The sequence below is a fragment of the Oncorhynchus clarkii genome, chromosome 16 (assembly GCF_045791955.1).
Source record: "Oncorhynchus clarkii lewisi isolate Uvic-CL-2024 chromosome 16, UVic_Ocla_1.0, whole genome shotgun sequence".
In the NCBI taxonomy this organism is placed as follows: domain Eukaryota; kingdom Metazoa; phylum Chordata; class Actinopteri; order Salmoniformes; family Salmonidae; genus Oncorhynchus; species Oncorhynchus clarkii.
This window is the reverse complement of record NC_092162.1, coordinates 25,165,280-25,185,380: the sequence shown is the minus strand read 5'-3', so window position 1 is coordinate 25,185,380 and position 20,101 is coordinate 25,165,280. Positions and strand designations below refer to the sequence as shown.

General features: G+C 40.8%; 2 protein-coding genes across 2 annotated transcripts in view; both read right to left on the bottom strand.

Moving 5' to 3' along the window:
* Positions 1 to 2,149, bottom strand: part of LOC139367538 (low density lipoprotein receptor-related protein 2b) — a 108,594-nt gene extending 106,445 nt beyond the window's left edge. The window contains exons 1-2 of the mRNA XM_071105783.1: positions 2,083 to 2,149; positions 627 to 737 (exon numbers count right to left, since the gene is read on the bottom strand). Of these exons, the coding sequence (XP_070961884.1) occupies positions 627 to 737; positions 2,083 to 2,149 (178 nt within the window). The remainder of the gene's footprint in view (positions 1 to 626; positions 738 to 2,082) is intronic.
* Positions 2,150 to 5,205: 3,056 nt separating this feature from the next.
* The window catches only part of LOC139367537 (mucin 13b, cell surface associated), a 36,679-nt gene continuing 21,783 nt past the window's right edge, over positions 5,206 to 20,101 (bottom strand). The window contains exons 3-12 of the mRNA XM_071105782.1: positions 12,232 to 12,354; positions 11,624 to 11,733; positions 10,225 to 10,283; positions 9,673 to 9,872; positions 8,228 to 8,362; positions 8,021 to 8,063; positions 7,811 to 7,848; positions 7,517 to 7,604; positions 7,090 to 7,348; positions 5,206 to 6,410 (exon numbers count right to left, since the gene is read on the bottom strand). Coding sequence (XP_070961883.1) covers positions 6,099 to 6,410; positions 7,090 to 7,348; positions 7,517 to 7,604; positions 7,811 to 7,848; positions 8,021 to 8,063; positions 8,228 to 8,362; positions 9,673 to 9,872; positions 10,225 to 10,283; positions 11,624 to 11,733; positions 12,232 to 12,354 — 1,367 coding nt within the window. The 3' untranslated portion in view covers positions 5,206 to 6,098. The remainder of the gene's footprint in view (positions 6,411 to 7,089; positions 7,349 to 7,516; positions 7,605 to 7,810; positions 7,849 to 8,020; positions 8,064 to 8,227; positions 8,363 to 9,672; positions 9,873 to 10,224; positions 10,284 to 11,623; positions 11,734 to 12,231; positions 12,355 to 20,101) is intronic.

Genomic DNA, 20,101 nt, shown 5'->3' with positions numbered 1-20,101 from the left:
GATCTGTTTCACCTGTCCTTGTGATTGTCTCCACCCCCTCCAGGTGTCGCTTATTTTCCATGATGTATTTATTCCTGTGTTTCCTGTCTCTCTGTGCCAGTTCGTCTTGTATGTTCAAGTCAACCAGCGTGGTTTTTCCCCGTGCGCCTGCTTCTCTTTTACTAGTCCTCCCGGTTTTGACCTTTGCCTGTTTTCTGGATCCATTCCTGCCTGCCATTCTGTACCTCTGGAACTTTGAACTGGTTTTGACCTTTTGCCTGTCCACGACCTTTCTCTGGCCTACCCCTTTTGGATTGTTAATTAACATCTTGGACTATAACCATCGGCCTCCTGTGTCTGCATCTAGGTCTCGCCTTGTGCCCTGATACAAAGATTATATGGACAGGGAAGATCTGATCCTAGATCATGACTCTTACTCTGTGACGCTTCATGAATAAGGCCCAGGACAAATTATGCATAGGGAACTATTCAATCAAAACCTATAACCCAGTGCCTGGCGTTTTCAAAAACACTTTGAATTGAATTTTATCTGGTACAGTTAGCGTCATGTTCAGCATGTATAAGAGCAAACCTGAAGCCATGTACGGTATAAGGAATTCCAAGATCATGGTACCGGTGATACTCACAACAGTTGAGCTCGTCAGAGTCATCTGTGCAGTCCTTGGTTCCGTCGCACCTCCAGTCTAAGTCAATGCACTGACTGTTGGCACACTGAAACTTACCATTGTCACATTGGCCTTCAAAAAAGAGAGTGCAGTGGTCAGTAGCACAGTTTATTGTGGTAACCGCGGTATGGTTGACTTGTTAAAAAATAAATAGCTTAGGGCCCCCAAAAGGCTAGGGCCATCTCTGACTGCACATGCGGTTATGGAAGAGGGTACGCAGACCCGGGAGCCACTGCGGCCCCTCATGATGAGTTCAGATATTTTGTGACCCCCCCACCCCATCACTTATCTAAACCATTAGAATGTCAAATTGTACACTCCCGGATCGTCTACAGAACTAGAGAACCTTTATCATTTCATGTCTTAATACGAATGATATGTTGTACTTTTCGATAGACAAAATGACATGATGTGAAGGGGGGAAAAAATACAGTCTTCGGTGCATTTGAACAAAACTGACATTGAGATGGACTAACTATTAATAACACATCTTTGAATCTCTTCATCTGGTAGAATTTGCTATAAAAAAATAAAAAATAAACGTTTTACTGTTTCCCTGAACAATAAGTAACAGTGTTTATGACAACTACAGCTACTGTTCCGTCTACTTTGTACGGCATTTGAACCCTACCGCATGTGGCGGACCTTTAAAAATAGAGTTAATTATTGCCCATAAATGCAGTCAGGACACATCCTATGAACCTTGAAACTCATGAAAGATGAGTCCTTGATCATATAGCTGGTTTTAGATGGCCAAATCATGTCACCATGTAATACTTTTCAAGGGAAATACATATTGATAATAAATCAGCTACTCCGTTTAAAAAAAACAATAATTTGATGACTTTAACCTGTCGAGCTCTGAAGCAGACATATTTTACATTCAGACAAATCTAAATGTGTGCAGCTCCGAGCAGACATATTTCACATTCATATAAATCAAAATGTGTCCCGTTTTTAGTCAATCTAACGATTCATAGTGTTTGTCTGTGAAAATAACAACCAAGAAATGTTCCAAGACACATTTGGATCCCCCCCCTAAAATTCTAACCTTAACATGTCTACACTATTGCACATTATATCTTATGACATTCTTTACTGAAGGAACCTGTGGTATAATAGAATAAGGTCAGCACACCTACTGATCTTGGTTAGGCCTGTGGTGAAAACACATCTTTTTTTTATGTTTGGGCATTGTCTGCACATAGCATTCTGGAAAGCATATTGAACACCTAACTCTTCAACTAAGAGGACACTTGTCAAATCATGTAGAAAGACAACGATTCAATCGATTCAAAAAAACAAAAATAATGCATTATCTCTGTGCCATTAAGGCAATACGTGTACTATAACAAATTGTTAAAGTACATTAAAACAAACAGTAATAGACACATCCTTTTTTTCAAATCATACATACCTTGAGTAAGCTGAATTCCTTGAGAGAGCAGTAAGAGAGACAGAACATTTAGACCTAAGAGGTCCATCTTCAAGCACCCTCTCCCTTTGGTCAATACTCTCTTTTTTTTGGATTGGGTATAAATTAGTATGATGAACAAAATTGATTCATACTCAATCTTAACTATCACCCCTCTTCCCTCTAAGCCCAGTGTAAACCAGAGTGTCTTTTGGATGAAGTTTTCTAAACCCAAATGACATAGGGTCCAATTTGAAGTACACAGCTTTTTATGACTCTCTTTTACATTAAATTCATCTAAGATTAACTTGTACTGGTGGAGATGTTGTCCACATCAGCAAGAAAACATCCCCAGTCATTGTTGTGCAACAGGAAGACAGGAATTGTTATTTTCATCCTGGTTTTGTAAGATCAGATCCCACCAATCAAGACCCATTTTTAACTGTACAGTCGTGGCCAAAGTTTCTGAGAATGACACAAATATACATTTTCACAAAGTTTGCTGCCTCAGTGTCTTTAGATATTTTTGTCAGATGTTACTATGGAATACTGAAGTATAATTACAAGCATTTCATAAGTGTCAAAGGCTTTTATTGACAATTACATGAAGTTGATGCAAAGAGTCAATATTTGCAGTGTTGACCCTTCTTTTTCAAGACCTCTGCAATCCGCCCAGGCATGCTGTCAATTAACTTCTGGGCCACATCCTGACTGATGGCAGCCCATTCTTGCATAATCAATGCTTGCGGTTTGTCAGAATTTGTGGGTTTTTGTTTGTCCACCTTCCTCTTGAGGATTGACCACACATTCTCAATGGGATTAAGGTCTGGGGAGTTTCCTGGCCATGGACCCAAAATATCGATGTTTTGTTCCCCGAGCCACTTAGTTAGCACTTTTGCCTTAAGGCAAGGTGCTTCATCATGCTGCAAAAGGCATTGTTCGTTAACAAACTGTTCCTGGATGGTTGGGAGAAGCTGCTCTCGGGAGGATGTGTTGGTATCATTCTTCATTCATGGCCGTGTTCTTAGGCAAAATTGTGAGTGAGCCCACTCCCTTGGCTGAGAAGCAACCCCACACATGAATGGTCTCAGGATGCTTTGTTGGCATGACACAGGACTGATGGTGGCGCTCACCTTGTCTTCTCCAGACAAGCTTTTTTCTGGATGCCCCAAACAATCGGAAAGGGGATTCATCAGAGAAAATTACTTTATCCCAGGCCTCAGCAGTCCAATCCCTGTACCTTTTGCAGAATATCAGTCTGTCCCTGATGTTTTTCCTGGACAGAAGTGTCGTCTTTGCTGCCCTTCTTGACACCAGGCCATCCTCCAAAAGTCTTCGCCTCACTGTGCATGCAAATGCACTCACACCTGCCTGCTGCCATTCCTGAGCAAGCTCTGTACTGGTGGTGTTCCGATCCCGCAGCTGAATCAACTTTAGGAGACGGTCCTGGCGCTTGCTGGACTTTCTTGGGCACCCTGAAGCCTTCTTCACAACAATTGAACCGCTCTCCTTGAAGTTTTTGATGATCCGATAAATGGTTGATTTTGGTGCAATCTTACTGGCAGCAATATCCTTGTCTGTGAAACCCTTTTTGTGCAAAGCAAAGATGACGGTACTTGTTTCCTTGCAGGGAACCATGGCTGAGATGAAGAACAATGACTCCAAGCACCACCCTCCTTTTGAAGCTTCCAGTCTTTTATTCAAACTCAATCAGCATGACCGAGTGATCTCCAGCCTTGCCCTCGTCAACACTCACACCTGTGTTAACGAGAGAATCACTGACATGATGTCAGCTGGTCCTTTTGTGGCAGGGCTGAAATGCAGTGGAAATGTTTTTTGGGGATTCAGTTCATTTGCATGGCAAAGAGGGACTTTGCAATTAATTGCAATTCATCTGATCACTCTTCACAACATTCTGGAGTATATGCAAATTGCCATCATACAAACTGAGGCAGCAGACTTTGTGAAAATTCATATTTGTGTCATTCTCAAAACTTTTGGCCACGACTGTACATACCATCAAAGAGTGGGTCACCAACAAAATGTTTAACAATGGAGCAATTCTCACAAATAACATTGGGTTGATATCTGTAGTGCTCAAGGAACTACATTCTATGAGTGTCACGTTCTGACCTTTATTTCCTTTGTTTTGTATTTATTTAGTATGGTCAGGGCGTGAGTTGGGTGGGCAGTCTATGTTGGTTTTTCTATGTTTTGGGGCATTTCTATGTTCAGGCCTAATATGGTTCTCAATCAGAGGCAGGTGTCATTGTTGTCTCTGATTGAGAATCATACTTAGGTAGCCTGGGTTGCACTGTTTGTTTGTGGGTGATTGTCTATGTTGATTGCTTGTTTCAGCGCAGTTTGCATTAGCTTCACGGTTGTTAGTTCGTTTATTGTTTTTGTATAGGGTTTCAGTGTTCAGTGTTTTTCATACCACGCCGCATTTTGGTCCTCCGATCCATCTCGCCTCTCCTCTTCAGATGAAGAGGAGGACGACCGTGACAATGAGAGCAAAGTTACTTTTATCTAAACACAATCTAAAATCATGCTGAAATCTGTTGAAGCATTACTTTTTCCCGAAGACCTACCATAAATATAGTTACAAAGACACATTGGAAAAACAAGAATTTGTGGATACGAACAGATATACAATCTGAGACATCAAAAGGTAGAGGGAGAAATCTGGAAACCTTTACAAACTCCCCTGCTAACCTCAAACCTAGCCTGGGTTATGTATCCACAGGCTATTTTTGACAGAAATACTAATAATTCCACCTAAGCATAATTTGAAACACATTTCTAAGATGGAAGCATGTGCCTTTACACTTTACAGACATTATTCAGAAGTGTTATTAAAAATCTTTAGATGCCAATGCGCCCTTGAGCAAGGCACCTGACCCCCCCCCCCCCACGCGTGCCTTTCGGAGGGGTTGGGATAAAGCGAAAGCCCAGTTTCGGGTGGACCTTGTGTACAATTGTTGAACGATGTGATCTTAATCTTAAAATACAGAACTGCATCCTGACAGCACACGTTACATATTTGCAATATGATACAGTCTCACTATTAAAATTCCATTATGTACAGAAACACACAAACTCTGAATGAATAACCAAACGCAGTTGTAAATTCAAAATGGATTTATTTTCCTTTTCTTTATTCCAACGAGAGGCCAGTCTCATTTACAAAATGTATTGTGTAAAAGTCATCATACTGAACGGTGTGTCTCATTGAACAATTTTACACACATTCTGTTTATTTATATTGGACTATATTTATATGACATATACAATATGTATTAAGATGGCACATTAAGGATAAAAAGGCATTATTTGCTATTTGTAAACCCCGGTGTAGATGTACAAGAGATCAAATAGACAATGGCGAACCACACCAATAAATTCCCCTAACACCATTTGAACTGGGTTCGTCCATATTCAAATAAATTAACAAGAAACATTTAAAATGACAGACCCATGCAATCATAATATAATGATGATTTAGCACGCGAAACTTGGGCCTTTCACGTTATAACATCTTGCATTGGCATTAACGTAAGATTTGCATGAGTCACAGACTAAGCCCTCATGTATCACACATGAATACAGTATTGGATTGATATTAGAAAAAAACACATTCATTACAGTTCTACAATACAATCAGGACATGAGAATGGATTAACTAATACTTAAAAACATAAGGAAAACTGAGCGACAATACATTAGTAGCCTTTTGGCTACATACATTTCAGGAGCTTGGATACACCGCCCACTCTTGGACAGAATGGACACTGCAACTCAACTATCATTTATTGTACAACAAAAAAAAGATTGATACACAGTGCATAAAAGTTGAGTAGAACATAGGGCAGAATCACACGTAGGACTATTTAAAAACCATTGTTATTGGTTTCTGATTTCTAAGCATTTGCGTTCTGAAGAAAATGGTATCCTTAATTGACTGTTCCAGTGGGTCTTCAGTTTCTTCTTCCATTGTCGTGTGTAAAGTAAGGGTTGTCCTAGCCTCTGCTCTGGTAGGGGTTGTTGCCCTGACCTCCGCTCTGGTAGGGGTTGTTGCCCTGACCTCCGCTCTGGTAGGCGTTGTTGCTCTGACCTCCGCTCTGGTAGGGGTTGTTGCCCTGACCTCCGCTCTGGTAGGGGTTGTTGCCCTGACCTCCGCTCTGGTAGGCGTTGTTGCTCTGACCTCCGCTCTGGTAGGGGTTGTTGCCCTGACCTCCGCTCTGGTAAGGGTTGTTGCCCTGACCTCCGCTCTGGTAGGGGTTCCTGTTGTTGAAGCTACTTGTGTCATCAGGGTTCTGGTAGCTGCCAATCTAAAACACAAAACAACATCTGTATCTGACAATCTCAGTCCTGGGGGTCTTGGTCTTTACCCAGCGGGAAAAATTTGGCACCAGACATTTTAATGACGTCCTTTTCTGGTTGTAACTAGTGTTCTGGTTGAGAAGACATCATATTACAACCAATACAACATTTCCTAAAAATACACCTTTTTGTGTATACTTTAATGCATAATTAATGTTGAATGCAAGTGCTTGAAATGTTCTTCAATAAATTGTTTTTCGTGGGGTTAAATTGGCCCAGTTCTTTGTACTATTTGGTACTTTATATGTATAGTAACTGACATTTAAATATTTGACAATTTAGCAATAACCCTGCATGAGCATTTCCCTCCCAGAATTCCACACTGACTTTGTGCCACTGATCATATGGATAAATCAGGGGTCATGCTGACCATAGACTTGCCTAAAACCGGCTGAGTATTTCGGTTTAGAGGTGGAGACTTCGCTAGTCTCATTAGTAGATTTTCTAACACGTTTACCCCCAGAAGTTAATCGAGCATCTGGTGAAATTACGCAAGATGTTAGTTCTGGATGTCCGAGATTAGACATAAAGTAATATTTTGGTAGTTATCTGGCCAGATGAACTCTTGTATCTTCCCCACCCTCCTTTCTCACTCATTCTTCCTCTCTCCCTTCCCGAGGTTCTTACCCCTCCTTTGTCTCCCCTGGTCACCAGTGCCTGTCTGCTACCGCTCTCCGTCATCTCCAGGTTGCTGCCACGGTCCCAGCTGTTGTTGTTGGGCATGGCCCGGGGGATCTTGGGTACGCCCGCAAAACCTGAACTGACATTGGTCACCCCCCCATTGGTTAAGGCCGATGCCCTGAAGTCCTTGGCGGTATAGGGGCTGGTGTAGGTAGGAACCTCAGCGTTCTTCGAGGACTTCTTGGAGGAGCTCTTCTTGGACGTCCTATAGAAGACGACAATACACATAAGATTTAACAACTTCCTTTTATACTCCATTAGGGTCAATCGTGGAATCGTAACAAGATTAAAGATGAAGGTATATATTGAATTGTATTTGATGTGATTCAAATATTATGGTGTAAATGTTGTCCTCTGTGTGGGTGTGACTCACTTGCGTGCAACTACTGGCAGCATGATTAGTGTGATGAGTAGCAGCGCACCAAGAACAGTCCCGACAATCACCAGAATCAACTTCCATGCTGCAGAGAGACAGAGAGCGAGAGAGCAAGAGAGAGGGGGGAGAGATATGTTAAAAAAACCTGCCAACACTAGTATACTCAATACCACTATTACAGGAAACACCACATGAAAGGAGAGAACAACACCTATTGCGAAGGCCAGAGGCAGCCTAGTGTCAAATCCTTGGAAGGAAGAATCATACCATAATATGGTATGTTATACTTACATTCATTGCAGTTTAAACCCGAGTAACCAAATGAACAACTGAAAGAAAAAAACATTTTTTTAAATCTTTGCACAGACCAATAATGCAAGTTAACCATTACACTGTATCCAAACTCCCAGTTGAAAGACATTGTTTACGTGAAAATAGATATGACTGAATAAATGAATTGATGGGAAATGACTAAATTGATTAAATGTTTTAAGTACTTACTCATTACACACACCGTCCTCTGCTTTCTTCCCACTTTCACAAGCTGCAGACAGAGACGGTAAAGTAAGTCTATCACACACACACACACACACACACACACACACACACACACACACACACACACACCACCAAGACCCAATCTCTTTTTACCCTCTCTCATACAAACCCCCAGAGTCTATTGTAAGAGGAACAATCGGTGCCACTCACCTTTGCATGTTCTGATAGAGTATTCCGATTTCACGTAATTGTCCTGACAAGTACATTCAGGTCTACCACTGTCAGAAGTACAAGTAGTTGACGTGTCGTCACAAGGTTTCCGATACGAATCACACAGATCGGTTTCTGTATAGACAGTGCCACAGGGAGAGGATTACATACAGTAAGAAAGTACCTCCATTCAGCATTGTGGTTGGGGCAAATAGTGTTCAATTCCATCAATTCAATCAATTTCCTGATATGACGCAATATCCCCCCACATCATGTCTTCATTACCCCCCCCCCCCGGAGGCCTGAATACATCGCATCCAAAAGACATGACTAAGCATTACAAACATTAGTGACATAGTAATGTGGATAGTGTTCAGAATTCATTGGCTAGTTAACATCATAGTTGCCTAGTCTACTGAATGCTCCAGATGTCTATCAATAGGAGTTTCAGTGACAAACCGTTTTCTACTGTTCAACTCCTCTTTTACATATTTTCCTAGAACAGTAATCCTCAATCCTGCTCCTGGAGAGCTGCAGTACTGCAAGTTTGTATTGTAGCTCAGCAGTGAAACACAGGATTCAGCAAGTGAAGGGGTTGAAGATCCGATTAAAAGTTTAATCACGGAACAAAATTCAGGTACATCTCTCCAGCAACAGGATTTAAGAGGATCAGTACTCTAGTGTGAAGTTACATCATACTACCAATGTCATATGACAGCATCATGATTGTGATTGATTGCATACTTAGTTCTCTGCAGTGGTGTAAAGGACTTAAGTAAAAGTCCTTTATTAAAGTACTACTTAAGTAGTTTTTGGGGTATCTGTACTTTACTATTTATATTTTTGGCAACTTTTACTTCACTACATTCCTAAAGAAAATAATGTACTTTCTACTCCATTCATTTTCCCTGACACCCAAAAGTACTCATTACATTTTGACAGGAAAATGGTCCAATTCACACACTTATCAAGAGAACATCTCTCGTCATCCCTACAGCCTCTGATCTGGTGGACTCACAAATGCTTCATTTGTAAATTATGTCTGTGTGTTGGAGTGTGCCCCTGGCTATCTGTAAATTAAATAAAAACAAGAAAATTATGCTGTCTGGTTTGCCTAATATAAAGAAGTTGAAATTATTTATACTTTAACTTTTGATACTTAAGTACATTTGAGCAATTCCATTTACTGTTGATAGTTAAGTTTATTTAAAACCAAATACTTTTAGACTTTTAATCAAGTAGTATTTTACTCAGTGACTCACTTTTACAGTTATCTTTACTTTTACTCAAGTATGACAATTGAGTACTTTTTCCACCACTGATTTTCTGTCTTCCCCTTGACATTCATTGTAGCTATGCTCACAAGATTGTCTCCTAGCTTATGTTAAACCACAGTCATTATACATCAAGGGAATAGTGCGTTACTATTACTATAGGGGACGTACCTTTGTATGCTGCATTTTTAAGTAGATCATTTAAACAAACGGCACCCGTTTTGTCACAGTCTACAATAGCACCCTGTATCGTTCTATTGATGACGGCTTCTGTGATGACGGAGTCGAGTTTAAAATTGTTCTCCATGGCCACGTTGACACCACCTGACTTGAGTGACCAGATGGTACGGGCCGGACCCTTAGCCATTTTGCTAGGAGGCAAATTAGTGTCAGTGTTTTTAGAATTATGATCATCATGGAACTATCACATACTCATGAAAGTAGTGATAGCAACAGCATCAATCTTCTGTCAATAGTTGTCTTGGGCGTGTGATATCTTCCAAATCAAAATTATACATTATCATGATGGCTATAATAATCTGGACTGACACAATAAATTAGGTAAAAAAAATTCAAGAAGACATTAACTTCAAGGATGAAGGTAGTTTGTTAGAATCAAACCAACAACAAACAAATTGTAGAGTAGCCTATAGCGTGAGTGGTAATGCAAAATTATAGTTTATTGGTAAAAGCAGGGACCACAGTAACTACATTAACACTGACCTGAAATTCAGCACTGTGGAATCAATGTAGCCAAGGTGACTCTGGAAAAGATTCCTCATCTGTATTTTGGACAGACAAATGCTAATAAGTTCACAATATAAATTTACTGGACAGTTCATCATTTTTTGCCTAGTACAGCTAAATAAAGGAGACTGTTGTTTGCTACAAACATTGTCGTAGATCATGGGGAATCGAATAATTTGACTTCAAATAATCATCCGTGAAATTGCAAACAGCAAAAGGAAAAAGTTAATGTAAAACCCACTGAAAAGTTAACAGCAAAAAATGTTCTCAGGCTTCCAGTAAATATCAAGCTTTCTTTTGGATTAAATAGCGGTAAACATGTCTTGTATAAGTTGATTTGAGCATTACATTGATGGGACATTCCAACACTCAATAGATGCTAGTCAGCCTGCAAAGTAAACATGGGCTTATGGTGGATGACGTCACTACTGACACAATACTTCTAAGGTAAGATCGACTGAAATGGTACATTTCCTGAAGAAATGTGTGTGCTTGCTTCAGCTGTCTAAAACCATTTTTGGTTTGTTTTTATCGTCGTGAGAGAAGTTTTACGTGTAGAAATCAAGCTGAATAGCGGCTAAGGCATTTCAATATAGTGCGAATAGCTCTGACTACTTTGTAATGCATGCACACTAACAACCAAAAATAGCTATGCCTCAGAAAACTATACTGTGGCCCAGACTTGCTAGGGACATGCTTCCAATGGTACTAACCACTTCCTACACCAATGTAGTTAATTAGGTGGGTAACCCGACCAGGACCCTAGTCCCTATGACTGCCATTCCAAAACCTGATCCCATTACACCAAGAGGGTAAAATCCCTAGGTGCTGTACTAAAGTCGTCGTTATCATATTTTTACATGGGGGTCCATCTTTATTAGCATATTTCGAGGCCATTACAGTAGCTGATACTGACTGAATGATACCCCCACACACAATAAATTGTATCCCATCATGTTAATTAGAAAATGTTTAAAATAGAAGGCAATTCTTTATCAACTTCATCTCATATGTGAGATTAAGGAAGTAAATGAGAATGTTCATACTACTACAGTAGATGTATGTTCACTGATTGAACGGGTCAACATGGATGCTCCTTGGAAGATCAAGTTAACCCATATTTTCTCGTCAGAATTACTGCACTAACTGTTCTGAAAATACCTGCTTGGGAAAATTCTACAGCTTCTACAACCTGGGTTGACTGGGACAGTTTCCAAGGACATAGAAATAAGTGTAATGCAGCTGTTACCCAGCTTACACGTTGTCAAAAATGTCACAAACAGCTTGGTAATGACCTATGTAACATTGCAGAAAAGTTGTGATTTTGAACTACAGCCAGACATACTTAGTGTAAAAAGTATCATATCTATTTTACCATAGTAATTAACTTGTCAGCTGATGAATTGAAACCTTCTGATTGTGGGTTGGTCATGTCATCGATGAAGGTCATACTAGGCACGGTCAGAGATCCTGGGAAGACCTTGGCTGAAAATCAGAATCAACACATGACAAATACGAATTATAAGCACTTATTGAAAACAGTGGGGATGCAGCATTGTGTTAAAAAGCCCACAGAGGAGATGGTAAATGAGATCCAATATACATGTATAGATAGATGCTATAGCTAATATCTTATATCTTTAACTGAGTTTGACTCCTCTAGCCACTGTCATCTAGGTTGCTCTCATTTATGTATTCATACATTTATAAATATATCAATTTATTGGCCAAAACCTAAGCCTATCCGATTGTTTCACGTGGAAGCTAAATACAAATCTCGAACCAGTTTATCCACACTTAACCATACTCAGGACAAAACATTCTCAACTGGTCTTAAATCAGAATAGTTTCTAAAGTTCCTAACTTTTCATTGCAGATGATGAAGCTCTTCTCCCTACCAATCAGAGCTATTTAGGCCTATATCGCACTGTCTTCCATGGTATTGTAGCACCCACTAGTGGTGGCAGACAGGAGATTACCCACCTTCCTCACATCGCTTTCTATCCTCAGAGTATTTTTGGCCAGCCAGACAGAGACAGGTGAAGTGGGAGTCATAGCCTGGCTGACAGCTGCTGCCACCTTCGCATGGGTTTGAGGCACAGGGATCTTAAAATCAAAGAGGAACACAGTTCTTCAGAATACACATAGCACTTTGTGATGCATTTATTAATACAAAACAGTCTGTGTAGAATAGATGGTACAGAGCAAGTCTTGGGGAGACTTTCTGTCCACTAAACAGCATAATTCCCCTACACCTGGGGGGTACAACTGGTTTGGCTTGATGCATTTCAACGAGGTACAGATTTTTAGCAGGGAAACCAAGGGTGAGTTTGGTTCTATACATTTTTCATTTTCCTATTTTAGTTGTAGTTAAAATGTGATAACAAAAAGTGTAGTTGATATAGTTAATTTTACAAGTGGTTTATATACAGTCGTGGCCAAAAGTTTTGATAATGACACAAATATTAATTTTCACAAAGTCTGCTGCCTCAGTGTTTTGTCAGATGTTACTATGGAATACTGAAGTATAATTACAAGCATTTCATAAGTGTTAAAGGCTTTTATTGACAATTACATGAAGTTGATGCAAAGAGTCAATATTTGCAGTGTTGACCCTTCTTTCTCAAGACCTCTGCAATCCGCCCAAGCATGCTGTCAATTAACTTCTGGGCCACATCCTGACTGATGGCAGCCCATTCTTGTATAATCAATACTTGCATTTTGTCAGAATTTGTGGATTTTGTTTGTCCACCCGCCTCTTGAGGATTGACCACAAATTCTCAATGGGATTAAGGTCTGGGGAGTTTCCTGGTCATGGACCCAAAATATCGATGTTTTCTTCCCGAGCCACTTAGCACTTTTGCCTTATGGCAAGGTGCTTCATCATGCTGGAAAAGGCCTTGTTCATCACCAAACGGTTCCTGGATGGTTGGGAGAAGTTGATCTCAGAGGATATGTTCATACCATTCTTTATTCGTGGCTATGTTCTTAGGCAAAATTGTGAATGAGCCCACTCCCTTGGCTGAGAAGCAACCCCACACATGAATGGTCTCAGGATGCTTTACTGTTGGCATGACACAGGACTGATGGTAGCGCTCACCTTGTCTTCTCCAGACAAGCTTTTTTCCGGATGCCCCAAACAATCGGAAAGGGGATTCATCAGAGAAAATGACTTTACCCAGTCCTCAGCAGTCCAATCCCTGTTCCTTTTGCGGAATATCAGTCTGTCCCTGATGTTTTTCCTGGAGAGAAGGGGCTTATTCGCTGCCCTTCTTGACACCAGGCCATCCTCCAAATGTCTTTGCCTCACTGTGCGTGCAGATGCACTTACACCTGCCTGCTGCCATTCCTGAGCAAGCTCTGTACTGGTGGTGCCCCGATCAGGCAGCTGAATAAACTTTAGGAGACGGTCCTGGCGCTTGCTTGTAACGGCCGTTGGCGGTGGAAGAAGGTGAGGACGACCTCGGACTGGGGACCCTAGCAGTGGCCCCCGAATGGACGGGAGATTCCGGCAGCACCGGAGTGAAGGGCGATTCCGGCAACGCCGGAGTGAAGGGTTATTCCGGCAGCTCCGGAATGAAGGGCGGCTCTGGCAGCTCCTGACTGATGGCGGCTCTGGCAGCTCCTGACTAACTGGTGGCTCTGGCAGCTCCTGACTAACTGCCGGCTCTGGCAGCTCCTGACTTGCGGGCGGCTCTAGCAGCTCCTGACTGACGGACGTCTCTGGCAGCTCCTGACTGACGGGCGGCTCTGGCAGCTCAGGACAGACGGGCGGCTCTGGCAGCTCAGGACAGACGGGCGGCTCTGGCAGCTCAGGACAGACGGGCGACTCTGGCAGCTCAGGACAGACGAGCGACTCTGGAAGCTCAGGACAGACGGGCGACTCTGGCAGCTCAGGACAGACGGGCGACTCTGGCAGCTCTGGACAGGAGCGAGACTCCGGCAGTGCTGAACAGGAGGGAGCACCTGGAGGAAGGAGACGGATAGACAGCCTGGTGCGTGGGGCTGCCACTGGAGGCCTGGTTCATGGAGGAGGCACCGGATAGACCGGACCGTGGAGGCGCACTGGAGGTCTCGAGCACCGAGCCTGCACAACCCTACCTGGCTGGATACTCCCCGTCGCCAGTCCAGTGCGGAGAGGTGGAAAAGACCGCACTGGGCTGTGCTGGCGAACCGGGGACACCGTGCGTAGGGCTGGTGCCATGTACCCCGGCCCAAGGAGACGCACTGGAGACCAGATGCTATGAGCCGGATTCATGGCACCTGGCTCGATGCCCACTCTAGCCCGGCCGATACGAGGCGCTGCTATGTAATGCACCGGGCTATGCCTGCGCACCGGGGACACCGTGCGCCTCACTGCATAACACGGTGCCTGCCCGGTCCACCTCTCTCTACAGTAAGCATGGGGAGTTGGCGCAGGTCTCCTACCTGACTTAGCCACACTCCCCGGGCTGCCTCTCGTGCCTGTTGCGCTGCCGTGTTCGTGACGCCATTTCCATTCTCCTGTAACCCTCCTCGCACTGCTCCAGAGAATCCCAGGCGGGCTCCGGCACTCTCCCTGGGTCAACCGACCACCTTTCTATTTCGTCCCAAGTTGTCACATAGTCCAGATCTCGCTGCTTGGTCCTTGATTGGTGGGTGATTCTGTAACGGCCGTTGGCGGTGGAAAAAGGTGAGGACAAATGTGCAGCGTGGTAAGTGTCCATATTTTTTATTTTTTATTTTATTAAAAATGTGAGGGTGGATCAGCTTAATATTGTGGAAAGAATGTTGCTTCCAATGTAATTGTCTGCATAATTTCCAACGGCCCATTTTTTTGGGGTAAATATATATATCCATACACATATGCATATATATACACATACAGTGCCTTGCGAAAGTATTCGGCCCCCTTGAACTTTGCGACCTTTTGCCACATTTCAGGCTTCAAACATAAAGATATAAAACTGTATTTTTTTGTGAAGAATCAACAACAAGTGGGACACAATAATGAAGTGGAAATCAAAAACTGAAAAATTGGGTGTGCAAAATTATTCAGCCCCCTTAAGTTAATACTTTGTAGCGCCACCTTTTGCTGCGATTACAGCTGTAAGTCGCTTGGGGTATGTCTCTATCAGTTTTGCACATCGAGAGACTGACATTTTTTCCCATTCCTCCTTGCAAAACAGCTCGAGCTCAGTGAGGTTGGATGGAGAGCATTTGTGAACAGCAGTTTTCAGTTCTTTCCACAGATTCTCGATTGGATTCAGGTCTGGACTTTGACTTGGCCATTCTAACACCTGGATATGTTTATTTTTGAACCATTCCATTGTAGATTTTGCTTTATGTTTTGGATCATTGTCTTGTTGGAAGACAAATCTCCGTCCCAGTCTCAGGTCTTTTGCAGACTCCATCAGGTTTTCTTCCAGAATGGTCCTGTATTTGGCTCCATCCATCTTCCCATCAATTTTAACCATCTTCCCTGTCCCTGCTGAAGAAAAGCAGGCCCAAACCATGATGTTGCCACCACCATGTTTGACAGTGGGGATGGTGTGTTCAACTGTGTTGCTTTTACGCCAAACATAACGTTTTGCATTGTTGCCAAAAAGTTACATTTTGGTTTCATCTGACCAGAGCACCTTCTTCCACATGTTTGGTGTGTCTCCCAGGTGGCTTGTGGCAAACTTTAAACAACACTTTTTATGGATATCTTTAAGAAATGGCTTTCTTCTTGCCACTCTTCCATAAAGGCCAGATTTGTGCAATATACGACTGATTGTTGTCCTATGGACAGAGTCTCCCACCTCAGCTGTAGATCTCTGCAGTTCATCCAGAGTGATCATGGGCCTCTTGGCTGCATCTCTGATCAGTCTTCTCCTTGTATGAGCTGAAAGTTTAGAGGGACGGCCAGGTCTTGGTAGATTTGCAGTGGTCTGATACTCCTTCCATTTCAATATTATCGCTTGCACAGTGCTCCTTGGGATGTTTAAAGCTTGGGAAATCTTTTTGTATCCAAATCCGGCTTTAAACTTCTTCACAACAGTATCTCGGACCTGCCTGGTGTGTTCCTTGTTCTTCATGATGCTCTCTGCGCTTTTAACGGACCTCTGAGGCTATCACAGTGCAGGTGCATTTATACGGAGACTTGATTACACACAGGTGGATTGTATTTATCATCATTAGTCATTTAGGTCAACATTGGAACATTCAGAGATCCTCACTGAACTTCTGGAGAGAGTTTGCTGCACTGAAAGTAAAGGGGCTGAATAATTTTGCACGCCCAATTTTTCAGTTTTTGATTTGTTAAAAAAGTTTGAAATATCCAATAAATGTCATCCACTTCATGATTGTGTCCCACTTGTTGTTGATTCTTCACAAAAAAATACAGTTTTATATCTTTATGTTTGAAGCCTGAAATGTGGCAAAAGGTCGCAAAATTCAAGGGGGCGGAATACTTTCGCAAGGCACTGTATATACATACACATACCTATATAGACATACATACTTTTTAAAAGAATATACCTTTATTATTATTCCCCGCAAACCCTTACCGCCGATCCCCCAATTGAAGTAAACTAATAAACACTTATGCATCTACCTTCAATCCATACATCTTATACACATTCTACAGACACAGTCTACTTTACAATAGTTCTCTCTTGTTTGTTCTTAGTCCTTCCTCTATTTCTGATGTCCATCCAGTTTGATTTCTATTTGTAACTATGCTATTTCACAAAAGTTCCGAACCTATATTCATTTTACAGATCCCGTATATTTTACATTGTTTATCTTGTTATTAGTCCCACCCTTCAGCTCCATGCAACCCCTCCCATTTGTCTCTCAACATCATCCATTTCGGATTTCTACATGCCATATATTTATCAACTGTGCTGTGATGCTTCACAAAAGAATTTAACCTTCCTATTCTCATAGCTTCTACAGATTGTAAATTTAAAATATTTTTTTTTGCTAAAATAATTATTATATTATTGATTGATTGATTGACTATGGCTTTTCAAATCATCCAGTATTGCTATCTGTAGTGTTAGTTCTAAGGCAAATGTTGCAATTCTTCAGCCATTCCTGGACCTGTGACCAAAAATGAGCTACATATGGACAATACCAAAATAAATGATCTAATGACTCTGCCTCCTCACAGCAGAATCTGCAGAGCTGGGAAGATTGTATATATATATAACATTCTACTAGTTGCAAGAATTTTGTATAGTAATTTATATTGAAAAATGTGAAGTTTTGAATCCGGCGTTGTTGTGCGTATCAATTCATAAACCATGTGCCATGGAATGGGTACATCGAAAATCTCTTCCCAACTATTTTACAATTTATATGGCACAGCTGTCAGTTTTTTGGTCCTTGAATGAAATTGGTATATGTTTTTATTTATCACACTTTTCTTTAACCATTTATGTTCTTTAATACAAGGCCGACATACAAGTTCCTTATTTTTTTCCCCTTCTACTTGCCTCTTCCATTTTTGTGGTAATGCTGCAATTAATTGGTTGTAATTTTGGGTAGAGCAGACATTTCCATATGTTTGTGTTAGCTGCATGTGTGACATAACTCCACCAGTCCTATTTATGATATCATTCACAAAAATTATACTTAAAAAAATATATATATTTCTTCAATAAAAACAGTTTTTTTTAATCAATAAGTATATTTGAATTTAACCACAATATTTGTTGTACTATTTGTTCCGTCCTTTCAGGTGGATTAAACTGAAATTGCAACCAACTTTCCAAGGCTTGTTTAAAAAATAAAGATATTTTGGAGATTATTTCCTTTTCAAACAACCGAAAGTGACCAGGTGTCATTTGAATAAAGGGGAAAAGGCCCTTCCTGAATATAGGATGAGACATTCGTACCAATTGACTAGAGAACCAGTTTGGATTTAAGTATAACTTTTGTATGACTGATGTCTTTAGTGAGAGGTCTAATGCTTTAATATTTAATCATTTCTGCCCACCGAATTCATATTTGTTATATAAATAGGACCTTTAAATTTTTTTGCCGTTCCAAATAAAATTGAATATTTTTTGTTCATATAATTTAAAAAGCAGGTCACTAGGTGTAGGCAAAACCATAAGCAAATAGGTCAACTATAATATAACTAAGGAGTTAATCAGGGTGATTTTTCCAAGTATCGTCCTTTCCATGGTAGCAAGATCTTATCTATTTTTGCTAACTTTCTACAAACATTTATTGGAGTGAGATCATTTCTTTCTTTTGGGATTTGTATACCGAGTATGTCCACATCTCCGTCAGACCATTTAATTGGTAAATTACATGGTAATGTAAAACGTGCATTTTTTTAGTGATCCAATACGTAATATGGTACATTTATCACAATTTGGTTTTAATCCAGAGAGGATAGCAAAAGTATCTAGATCCTCTAAGAGGCCGTGGAGAGACTCCAATTGTGGTTTTAAAAGAAAACATGAATCATCAGTGTACAATGACACCTTCGTTTTTAAGCCACGGATTTCTAATCCCTTAATATTATTGTTTGATCTAATCTTTGCAGCTAACATTTCGATGGGAATAATAAATAGATATGCCGATAGTGGACAACCTTGTTTTACTCCTCTAGATAGCTTAAAACTTTCTGAGATGTAGCCATTATTTACTATCTTACACCTTGGGTTACTATACATAACCTTAACTAATTTTATAAGAGATTCCCCAAAATTGAAATATTCTAGGCATTTATATATAAACTCCAGTCGTACTTTATCAAAAGCCTTTTCAAAATCAGCTATGATTTACCACTTGGGTCCTGTTTCAGTAATAATGATATCAAACCTTCTTGTTGCATGTCTGATAATCTACCATTTATATATGTGTGGTTAAAACAAGCCAATAATGGTCCTTTGAGTATACCCCCAAAAAATGTGTATACTTCCACTGGTATGCCATCCAGCCCTGGAGTTTTCCCATCCTTAAAGGTCCCAATTGCCTCAAGCAGTTCCTCCTCTGTAATTTGGCCATCACATGAGTCTTTCTGTACAGATATTAATTTTACATTATTATTTTGAAAAAAATCCATACAATTAGTTTCAGTTAGTGGAGATGGAGGAGACTGAAATGAAAACATATTCTTAAAGTACTTTACTTCCTCTTTCAAAATATCATTTGGTGAATCATGCGTGACTCCATCATTTGTAAGAAGTTTTAATAATTTTTTTTGGTAGCATTTCTATATTGAAGATTGAAAAAGAATTTGGTGCATTTTTCCCCATATTTCACCCAGTTCGCTTTATTTTTATAATATATTACACTAGATCTTTCTTGAATAAGTCTCTACATTTCTTTTTGTTTTTCCTCTAACTTATTCTGTGCCCATATTTTTAATAAAGTAATTGAACACTGAACAAAAACAACAAAGTGAACGAACGAAACCGAAACAGTTCTGTCTGGTGCAGATACAAACACTCAACAGAAAACAATCATCCCACAACTCAAGAGTGAAAAGAGGCTACCTAAGTATGGGTCTCAATCAGGGACAACAATTGACAGCTGCCTCTGATTGAGAACCATACCAGGCCAAATACAGAAATACCAAATCATAGAAAAAAGAACAGACTGCCCACCCAACTAACGCCCTGACCATACTAAAACAAAGACATAACAAAAGAACTAAGGTCAGAACGTGACATTGCTGGACTTTCTTGGGCACCCTGAAGCCTTCTTCACAACAATTGAACCGCTCTCCTTAAAGTTCTTGATGATCCGATAAATGGTTGATTTAGGTGCAATCTTACTAGCAGCAATATCCTTGCCTGTGAAGCCCTTGTTGTGCAAAGCAATGATGACAGCACATGTTTCCTTGCAGGTAACCATATTTGACAGAGGA